The sequence below is a fragment of the Pterocles gutturalis genome, unplaced genomic scaffold, assembly GCF_000699245.1.
Source record: "Pterocles gutturalis isolate BGI_N339 unplaced genomic scaffold, ASM69924v1 scaffold9790, whole genome shotgun sequence".
NCBI lineage: Eukaryota > Metazoa > Chordata > Aves > Pterocliformes > Pteroclidae > Pterocles > Pterocles gutturalis.
In genome coordinates, this window is record NW_010145844.1 from 4,533 (window position 1) to 15,287 (window position 10,755).

General features: G+C 41.5%; 1 protein-coding gene across 1 annotated transcript in view; it reads left to right on the forward strand.

Moving 5' to 3' along the window:
- LOC104470554 (nuclear receptor coactivator 6-like) overlaps positions 1–10,136 on the forward strand; it is a gene marked incomplete at its 5' end in the record, with an annotated part of 14,052 nt that extends 3,916 nt beyond the window's left edge. The window contains 5 exons of the mRNA XM_010085519.1: positions 25–84; positions 1,726–1,794; positions 3,685–3,721; positions 6,375–6,523; positions 9,761–10,136. Of these exons, the coding sequence (XP_010083821.1) occupies positions 25–84; positions 1,726–1,794; positions 3,685–3,721; positions 6,375–6,523; positions 9,761–9,807 (362 nt within the window). The remainder of the gene's footprint in view (positions 1–24; positions 85–1,725; positions 1,795–3,684; positions 3,722–6,374; positions 6,524–9,760) is intronic.
- Between the last annotated feature and the right edge of the window lie 619 nt (positions 10,137–10,755).

The window sequence follows — 10,755 nt, forward strand, 5'->3', positions numbered from 1 at the left end:
GGGTGTGGCTACGGGCTGAGCCAGCGGGGGCTGCTGTGGCGGAGGAAGAAGCAGGGGCACAGCAGGAGCAGCTACAAAGTGCAGGTAAGTCCAGCGCTACCCTGCCTAAATGGAAGAAATGAGATTGCTTTTGTAAACCTCCTGGGTGGTTTCTTCCATGGACATAATAAAATTTAGAGACTTTAGCCAAGGCTGGGAGCTGCTTTTCTGTTTCTAATGTCTGAGTGATACACAGGCTTGGATTTCACTAAGATTCATGTTTCAGATGTTTTATTTCAGTTTCCATTTCCTGCTTAAATGGGGTATTTGTCAGGAACATGCAATGCAATAACAGAGGAGTGACTTCACGTGACTGTTAGAAGTGGGGAGAAAAAGTGGATGTATCAGGAATGACTAAAGTAATGCTTAAGGTGCCTTTTATACGGCTATTCTGCTTCAGCCTTGCCAGAGACTTTTTATTTTTCTAGCTTTACTTAGTTATGATATTTTGGGCTGATCCTAATGATACTAGTTCCCTCTTTGAATAACTGTAACACTGTAGGGATTAACATCAAGGCGGGTTTAACAAAGGGTAAGCTTAAAAACCCCCAAAAAAAAAAAAAAAAACAAAAAGCATCTCCTCCCTCCCCCCCCCTCCCTGTCTAGGGAAAAATCAAAATGCTCATTTCAGAGAAATACCTGAAAAAGTGATTACAGGTGAATTGCACCCAATTAAAAAACATAAAATACCTTCACATCTGAACTGTTTTCTCTGTTACTGGTTTATTTTGAGCATCTGACAGACTTTATTTGTGACATTGCTGCTATTTCTTGGTGCCATTTTTATTCTATTGAAAATGGTGTGGAAATAAACCGTTAGTCTTGAAATAAGCTGTCTGAATATCCGTTGTGCTTTACATCGTGAATTTAGACACAGAAAATAAAATCATGGAAGATACAATCCACAGAAGTCAGTGGAACTGAGAACTTCAGCTTGAATGTGACTTTCCCTGTGGCTGTTAGATGAATGTCGTCGCTGTATGGCACTGGAAAATGGAAATGTTTACTTTGAGCTTCACAGAAGGAATTCTGCTTTGCTAGGAGAAAAAATTGAAGTAGATTTTCTTTATTTGAAAGGAATGTTTTAATTTTTTGTCTTCATGTTCTTTGTAAGTTCATTATCATAAAAGACTAGAAAGCATTCACCAAACAAGAATTGTTTTTCCATCTTATTTTTTAACTTGGCAACCTAAGAAATCTTAAGTCACATCATCGTATTACCAACAGACTTCATGGGAGCCTCTGGAGTGTATTTTACACTCTTGCCATTTAATTGAAAGAGTGAGGGCATTGATTCATTAACAAAGATGCTATTTTTCCCCAGAACTTCTGTTGAAATGAGCATTAAACTGAGAGAGACTGAACTCTTCTAGGACTCTCTTTAATTTCCCACTCTGGTGAAAAATATTACCTTTAAAAATGTGGTTTATAATACTTGATGTCATTACTTATTCTCATTTGAGAAAACTTGCTTGGGATAGTTTTGCTGGAGGTTTTTTTTTTTTTAAACTGGGGAGGTGTGTGTGGTGGCAGGAAAGTAGAGGGTGCGTTAAGAAAATTGCATCTGTAAATGAAAAAATGCGGTAAGCTGGCAGATACAGCATTTTGGAAAAGCAGCCTGATTGCACAACAGAAAATTTTATCTCCCTTTGAAAATAATGCTTTTTCTCTCCACTTTTATTCTAGCATCCTCTCAACATTTAACGCAGAAAAAAACTTCAGTTGCAACATCAGAAAGTACTGTTCAAAGAACAGGTAAATCTTACTTTGGAAAAGCAGAATATAGGTGAACTAAACTCTTTTAACTGCAAATGCATTTATTTTAATGCATGTTTAATGGTCACTAATGTGCTTGGTAGTTTGGGCTTTGGGTTTTTCCATTATTTGTGCTTTTGGGGTTGCTTTTCTTTGTTGTGCTGTAGAAGTCTCCAAAGCCTTGTTGGAGAGTCAGTATGGGATCAAGTAAAACAAATGAAAAAAATCACCAGGGCAGTTTTTAGATATTCAGTCGTAAGCTAGAGGGACCGGATTTGTAATGATACATTATGTTCGAGATTTGAAGTTTTGTTAAGAGCAAATAGGAGTTTTTCCTTTTATATGGGACACTTCTGAAAATTTTCTCAGAAGCCGTGCTGGGAGTGTAAGTTTGAGAGTTGTAACCCTTTCCTTTCTGTTCAGCTTTTAATGAACCCTCTGCAGTGTTTCAAGGACGGAGCCTTGGCAGATGACGTTCTTGTTGCCATCTATTATCGTCGTGTTTCAGTATCAGTTCTGTGGTGTTTTAAAAGTGTAATTTCCAAGATGAGCAGGGGAGCTGGATAGATGTGAACTTGCGCATGGCAAGTGCCACTCTCCATCAGTTTGCCATCTCTGATGTGATTAGAAGTAGAGCTTTCAGAAAGGAAAAACTGTACTAAATGGATTTCTATAAACTTCCACTTAAACAAAGACGCTCATGCACCCTTTTGAGTTACATCCAACTTATTGCCCAGTGCTGATGTGGTGGTATTAGGGGGAAGCACTGACATTATCGATTTTTACTATTGAATATTCAAATACCCTGTTCAAATTTTGGGTAGGAAGAAAAGTAGCTCTTTCCTGATGTTGCTTAGTCTAGTTTTCTTTTGTTACCAAGGCTATCCGTTTTCCCAGATGGTGCTATATACACTCAACTGGAGAGTCTGATGTTCCAGCAATGCAAATCATAAGGGGTATTTTCCGTCAGGGGACAAATATTTGCTGTTTTCTTAGGTTTTTTTACACCTTTATTCCTTGTGCACACTCCAGCAAACTTTGGGTACTAAATTGCTCTTCAAGACAAAGCTGCAGTTTTGTGCACCACTGTCCCCAAGCTGGTGGGGTGCTGAAGGGTGGGATGGAGTACACTGGGGGCCAGGTGACAAACCAGCAGAGAGTTAATACGTGGCGTTGTAGTGGCCATCCCTAAACCAGGGGCGGTCTCTCTTGAGAGGTGCTGTGTTTAGATATAGATTTGGTGGACATAAGGAGAATTAAAAGATGGACAGTAAAAAGATTAGAAATGTTATATGATGAAAAAGAGCTGTTTATTGTGGTGTGGACTCAAAAGGAAACCTGACCTGTGAGAGAGAGGGAGAAGAGAGGGCAGACTTCTCTTTACATCATCTCCTGTGAGATTTTCTCCGATTCAGTAGAAGCATAATTGGGCTTCAGAAAAATGTATTCCTTTGCATTAGAAGATAGCGCTGTGAGAGGCGGTTGGGTTAAGGCAAAATTTTACATGCATAATAGATCCAGATTAGTATTTTTAAGGTTTAAAACTGAAAAAAACAGAAAAGTTTTAGAAGTCATAAGCAGTCTAAAATGGAAGTTAAAAAAAGGCAAGGACTGCGGCCCTTGTCGGGAGGTTTCACTACAGTGTTCTTCTGCATGGTTCCCTCTGGCTTTTCTCTTTCTTAGCTGGTGCAGGCAATAATCAGAAAGAGCAGTTGGCTGATGGGGGACTAGGTTTGACATGTTCGCTAGCTTTGCTTCGAGAGTCACAATAGATGAGGGAATTTTATTCTTCAGATCTAATATGGAGTGAGAAAAATGTGGGATAGTCATGCCTTGTCAGCACGTATGTACTTCTACAGCCAACTGAAAAATTATCTTTTTCTTTTGTAGAACTTGAAACAAATGCTCCAGTAGTTGCTGTTCAAAGGTAAGGAGACAGTTTGTGTAGATAGATGTAGCCTTCATGGGAGGAAGTCCCTTTCTCTTTGCTTCAGTTGCACAGCTTCTGCTACTGCTTCTCATTTTCTTCTCCATACCCTTTCTGTCCTGCTAAGAAATTGGGCTAGTTGAATGTTTCAAAAAATTGCTGAAATGCAGAATGGAAGGTAACTTTCTCAAGTCTGTCTTCATGCTTGGGGCAGTGTTTCCTCTTATCCCGTCAGGCCTGAATGTTTCATGTCCTGGAAGGCTCTTGATGTTCAGTATTTTCTGAAAACAAATCAAAAAACTAAAGCCTGCAGCTTAGCTGTTAATGTGAATTTTTGTTTTCTGAAAGTAGGTCTTTCTAAAGTTCAGTCTTGCGCCTTCATGACTGTCTTCTCCAGATTTCCTCTGTGTTTGCTTGTTGACACTTTGCTGAAATGTGATCAGAAAGCCAGGCAGAAGCTTCATCTTGTCCCAATTCAGTTATTAAAAGATCAGATTTCAAATGGTTGTGTTCTGTCAGAAAAAAATATGGTTTTCAAGATCTATTTCTGTTAGATTATAAACCCACCAGGCTCTTAAACTCAGTTGAGGCAGCTGTAGTGGCAGACCTTCGTAAGGTTTCTGGATGACTGTCCTGGCAGAACCGGCCGGGTTTTTGGTGCTGCCCTCGGCAGTGGAGCGATCCCCTGAGCCCGGGCAGGAGGCGCAGCTCCCTCAGAGTCGGTTCATCGGGAAATCAGGCAGTGTCTGCTTGTGTAAGGGAGGTAACACAACAGGCTTTCTCAGGTCAGCAGTGACTCCGAATTGAATAGTGAACTAGATTTATCTTTGCATGGATTGGAATCCTTCTACTTGTATCAAAGATGAACAGAAATTTCACAAGGTTTTTTAGGGTAGAATTTTTCAGAAAAGCTGAAGGTGCAAGACTTGGCAGATGAGCAGATTCTCCAAATGAAATGTCCTTGTGTGACCGTTCTCCAAACTCATCTGGCTCATCAAATTACCTCACGTGCATTTCTGTTTGGATTTTTCTGGACTGATGCTTTTCTGAGCAAGACTGGAAAAGAAGGAAGAGTTTTCGGGCAATCTGTGAATCTAGCGATGGCTGATACTCACAGAGGTCAGCTTTGAGCTCCTGAAGTTGAGCACCATACGGTACAAACCTTAGAGGAACCTTGCAACCTACGAAGCACTAGAAATATTTTGACTTGGGCCAACTTTGATTTCCTCCTATAAAAGGAGAGAAGTGATGTGTTGGTTCATATGAGACAATCCAAACTATGGCTTAGCCACTGGAACCTGTAAAAATGCCCTGTAAGGACTGAATTTCAGCTGATGATGCCTGTTTGCTTACCTCCAGGTATCCTCTGAAGTAGGCGGCTGTTGTTTCAGCTGCCCGGGTTCCTCAGCCGCAGACCAGTTTGTGACCAGTTGGGGGATTCGGTTTCGAGATTGCCCATAATACTCACTTACAGGGAAATAGATTTCAGTGTTTATTTTGTATCCGAGACAATCCACGTGCTTCCATATTCTCCTCTGCTCTGTGTTTCCTCGCTCGACAATGTTTGTCTCTCCTTTCATTGACAAACTGTGTTTTATTTTGGATCTCTGTTACTTAAAACTACAAGTATTTGTGGTAGTTTTTCCTCTCCCGGCAGGACTTCTCTGAAACCCTGCCCCTGCAGTGGAACCTCTGTAACGCACAGGTCTGCTCTGTGTTTGCAGTCAGGGCTCTGGTTAAGGCAGCCTGTCTTGAAACCTTGCAGGTATCACCCAAAGGGCATGAAATGGGTTTCCTCCTCCTTTGCCATTATCAGCAGAATAATTTCTTTGATTAATTACGTACTTTTGAATTCACAGGAGATAAGTGTAGCTTAATCTTCAGAAACCACTTAGTCATCAGAAATTGTCTGTCAGTGATGCATTAAGGAGAAAACATCCAAACCTCAGGATGAGTTTACAGGATCAAGAGTTATAAAATAAGAGTTTAATTACAAAATGTAGCACTCCATTTATTGTCTCAGCAACAAGAAACATAGATTTCCACACTACCTAAAATTATTTTTTTTAATAGCAGCAAAAGCTTTCTGGTATAAAAAAAGATTTTCACTCAAGCTTTAAAGCTTGAAGGAAGTTTTAGATAAACCTTAAGCTTTTTATTATGTGAAAAAATCACGTGGGTCAATGGAATGAGTCTTTTTAGTAAAAACAAAAGCTGGTATACTCACTGAGGAGTTGATAATTCCTCCTTATGTTCACCTGCAATTTCATCTCTGTATTCCCGTATCGCAGCAGTCTCTAATGTAACTTGTTTGCTTTTCCTAGACTTCAGTAATGGTGGCGCCTGTGGAAAACAGAGCAGACAATTTATAATGCATCTAATTTCTTGGTCTTCTAATGTTGAAAATATTCTCTTTGAGGACTTCTCAATTCTGTATCCTCTGATAATTTTTAATAGAAATGGACTATACTCTGGCTTACTCAGGTCATTCTTCATCTGATAAAACTTCTGGTATCTCTAGCATTTCATATCTTCAGTGCTAATAGTCCGGAACTGGTACCTGTGTCGGTCCATCCTCCAGCTTGTCTGAGTTGCATAGAAAAACATAATTCTTCTTACACTTCATCAGAAATATTTTGTCCCACTTTATTAGTAATGAGACAAAAGAGAATTGTGAAAAGTCTAAAACTCCAAATAGAAGAAATTCAAGAACAGAGGATTCTGCCGCTTCACAGGAAACTGTAGAGAATGGGCAGCGCAAGAGAACCTCCAGACCAGCGTCTGCATCCAGCACTGCAAAAGGTAAAATGCACAGCCATCATTTCTCTGGAGAGGGCAGGGAGTAACGTACTGCCCCAAGTCATAACCCTTTCAATAACTGCCTCGTAACGATGGTTTACAGCTTGTAAATGTGTGCTTTTAACTCTAGTTTCAATGATTCAGACACAGGTTGGTGTTGAAGTGTGTACTGACATCTGTACTGGCAGTAAATCTTGTGTGCATTTCCCATTGTTGAATTTGTGGAACTTGTTCTCTGCAGTACTCATCAACGTAGTGTTCAGCGAGCTTGCCCAGTTGGACTTGAATTCTCTTGGCAGAAATGTGTTGCCATTAAAAGGACTGTACTCAAGTAAAAAAGTGACTTTTTTTTTTTTTTTTTTCTGAAGCCTGAAGGACACACGACAAATGCTTAAGTCTTCCCAAGTGCACGGTCAGCTCTTGCGAAGCCAGATGCTGCGGTTCAGGCACGCTCAGAACGCTGCCTGGCCAGCAGCCTGGAGCATCGGGGAGTGCTGTGTGCTAGCACAGAGCCTCAGCTGTTCTTTCCGAGAACACGTGAAATCCTAAAGTTACAGATCCTAACCCGTGGCATTAGCAGTTGCTGATGTGCCTTATTTCCACCCAGCTTACAAGCTTTAACAAAGCGTGCAGCATTTGTGTGATACCCCCGGCCGTGACCGGAGCGCACGGTCCGCAGTGCCGTTCTGCATTTCTGCAGCGACGGGGTCAGCTCTGTGTGCATAAGGGTCAGGAAAATTCTGATGGATGAAAGTTGGGCGAGAGGGTAGAGACACACCATCAAGAGGCAACATTCAACTGATATTTTAAAGCTAACATACAGAACAAAGAGATATTGATATGAAATTATTATAAAAGGAAGTCAAGTTGAATTCAGCAACCATTTTCCATAGTGAAGATCTGAAAGTTTGATGGTAAGAATATTTGCACTGTGAGAGTTTCAGAGGAGACCTCAAGCTGTACGTAATTGTGCAGTGACTTGAAGATTGTTACACAAAGGGACCTATATGTTCTGCACTTTTGTGGCTGCTGAATTTAATTAAATTTACTTCTTGTAGCAGGATTGTGCAGAAGAATCTAAGTCTGTGTTGTAAAAATAAATTCTATTTCATGGTTGTGAAAAAAAGTTTGAAAAATGTGAAGCCAATGTGAGATCCATTCGGTGATACCTCCCTGAGTTTGAGGGGATCCGAAACGTTCTGACTTGCCCCACGTACTGTAATGAACAAACCTAAAGATGACAACCAGTGGCACGTCAAGTTCTGAAAATGTGGGAACGTGAAAGTACATCAAATTTAAATACTACCAGACCTCACCTAGGGAATTTGTACTGACTGTATCATTTGTTTTACCTCTGTAAGTAAAATTATTGTTTTTAAAATATGTGTCTGAAACTGCCGCAGTATGTAAGGGTTTTGCTTGAAAATGTAGGTCCAGCTTACCCTCTAGTACCCGGGGCTTTGGTTCCCTTATCCCCACGCAAGCAACTGCCTGCTTCCCAGCTGTAGAGAAACCCAGCAAAACAAGACTCTGCTGCGGAAGAGGCCAGGCTGGAGGATTAGCGAGGTGGCTGAAGAAGTGTAATGAGGTTTGCCACTTGTGCCTACTCTGTTCTACATTTTTATTAGTGAACCGTAGCTTAAGAAAGCACATTTATTTTTTGTCTGCCTCTGGCCTCCTCCCAGACCCATACGGCTGCACTATCTGTGCCCTGGGAAACTCGCTGGGCCACGTTGGAGAGAATGCGGGGCTGGGAAAAAAGGTACCTTTTGAGATGGAGGCTGATTAAGGTCGTTATAAAAATGGCACTTAGGAAAAATGTCAATTTAGCAGGGAGAGAGAGAGAAGTAGACTTTCAGCAGTTTGTGTAGGAATTCCCTTGCTAAGCACCAGGAGGGAGGAGGCAGAAGGATAACTGTGAGAGAAGAGGACACACGGAAAGTCAGCCCTCGTCCATGTGCTCACGGCATGCTGCGGGGTTTGGGGTAGGAGCAGGCGAGGGAGATGATGCTGGTGATGCTCAGCACACAGCGATGGGGACTGGGACAGGTACTGACCACTGCTGAGCGCCAGCCCCCTTGTTCTCCCAAACACGGAGAGGGCAGCAGCAGCGGGGATGGCTCCGGCTAACGCTGCTGCTCCCCGGCTGCTGGAAAGCGGCGCTGGTGCTTGGGGGGAGCTCTGGGGACTGGAAGGTGTGCCTGTTACGGTGTTTCACTGCTGAAAACCGGTGCTGTCTTGGTGTTTGCACTTTTTCGAGGACCTTTCCAGCAAGGGCTGTTTCAGCATTTACTGTAGCTTTGAGTTTGTTAAATTTTGAAATGTTGGATTTTAATACAGCATTTAACAGCCACAGAGTTGTACCGTTGCTTTTCCGGTTTTAGATGTCTTAGAAATGTTTTCCCTTTTGATTCTTAAAATACACACCAGTCTAATAGCTTTTGGAAAATATTGTAAAGAGCCAAAGATGCATTGCCAACATTTAAAATCACATTTTAAAAAAATCTAAAGATCCAAATACCCTTGGTCCTTACCCTTTTCTTTTTTTGTTTTGCAATGGAAACTTAGTGCCTTGGTAAGTGCACTGAAAATGTCACCTGCTTTCACTGTGGCTTCTGCCAGTGCTTCTGGTTGTTCTGCTGCAGTGCTCGGCAGGATTTTGGATCTTTCTGCATAAGCTGTTTTTCTGTGAATCCTAATGTACACTGAAGAGATTTGTTTTCTAGTGACCCGACTTCCCGAGGACTTGGCTAGATTCTTAACTTGCGTGACAGGCTCGAGAATACCTCCCTAAGGATTTTTTATAACACCGTCTCCCTGATGCTCGGGTCTGATGAACACTGTCCATGCAGCGCTGTGCTGCTGGAGGCTTCTCTCTGGGGCACGGCTCAGCGTGCTGTGGCACTTGGGGAACGAAACAAACAGTTAAAAATACATGACTTTTATTTTTAAGGCTGTTGTATTAGGACTTCATAAATGCTAAGCTCACAACATGCGGAAATAGTGTCCTAAGAGCAGCCAGGGGGAACTCTGTGGGATCGCTGCTGGCAGCGGTCCCCAGGGCACAGGATCCGTTGGTGTTCCAGCTCGGGAAGAGTCAGTCCCAGCTCTGGGGAAATCCTGCTCTGCAGAGGTTTCCGCTCAGGTGTGATATTGGAAAAATAAAAGGGCAATCTGTGCACCTCTGGTGAATGGCTTACCGACTCCGTATCCATGCTTGTTTTCTTCTCTTAATTTCAGAAACGAGTGCCAGTGCAATGCAGTCAAAAAGAAGAAAATCCAAGTAAATTACTGCATGGAAACATGAGACTTGTAAATGAGTGTGAATTTACCAATAGCAGTTTTGAGCTGTCATTTTTCTTTTTTAAATAAAATTCTGTACAGTAAGTCATTTTAATATTATACTGTTCCCAATAAATGATTTTTTTTCTAAAAAAACAGATAAATAGATATAAAAACTGGTTTCTGCTCAAACCCCCTGGATTTACGTGAAGTCCAGGGTTAGCACATTAGGTTAATGTGTTTGTATGAAATGGAAGGGGAGGGGAAGACAATTGTAAATTTATTTGTTTCCACTTTTCATAAATAAATTAGAATACAGGGTTGTCATTTTTAGGTATTAAAATAATGTATTGTGCTGTTGTTTAAGTACTGTATGTGAATAGCAGTAAGAGGGTTTATAAACAAACCTGATCTTGTTTGGAAATGTAAATAATTTTATTATATAGTAGATCTGATGTATTTGTTGTAGAAATGGACCAGTGAAACAAAAAAAAAAAAATTCTAGGGTTTGTATAATGTGGAATCCCTCGTGCTCTAAATAAATGTTATTGTCCTGCAATTTCAGTTGTATTATTATTAGCAGCAACAACAGCATCATTCCAAACAGGAAGATTGAAGGGATTATTCAGAGCTCTAGGCCTGCAAGCTCCTTATATGGAGCTTTAGAAAGGAATTTGTTTAACCACAAACAAATCCACTGATGCAGCTGTTCTTGCAAAGCAAGAGGAAAACAGAAAGGCCACCCTCCACCCTGGGGATATGTGCAGTGAACAGAGGGAGGGGACCCAGAAGACAGCGCTGACCGCAAATAGAGCTGCTCAGCAGCAAAACGTGGCAGACAGAAACGCTGCGTTAAATGCTTTGAAGACTGTCTGAAATGCCGTAGCCTGACATCCGTTTATCTGGATAAGGACGCTGCCATCAGCGGTGGCTGGTCTGCGTGTGCTGCCGCA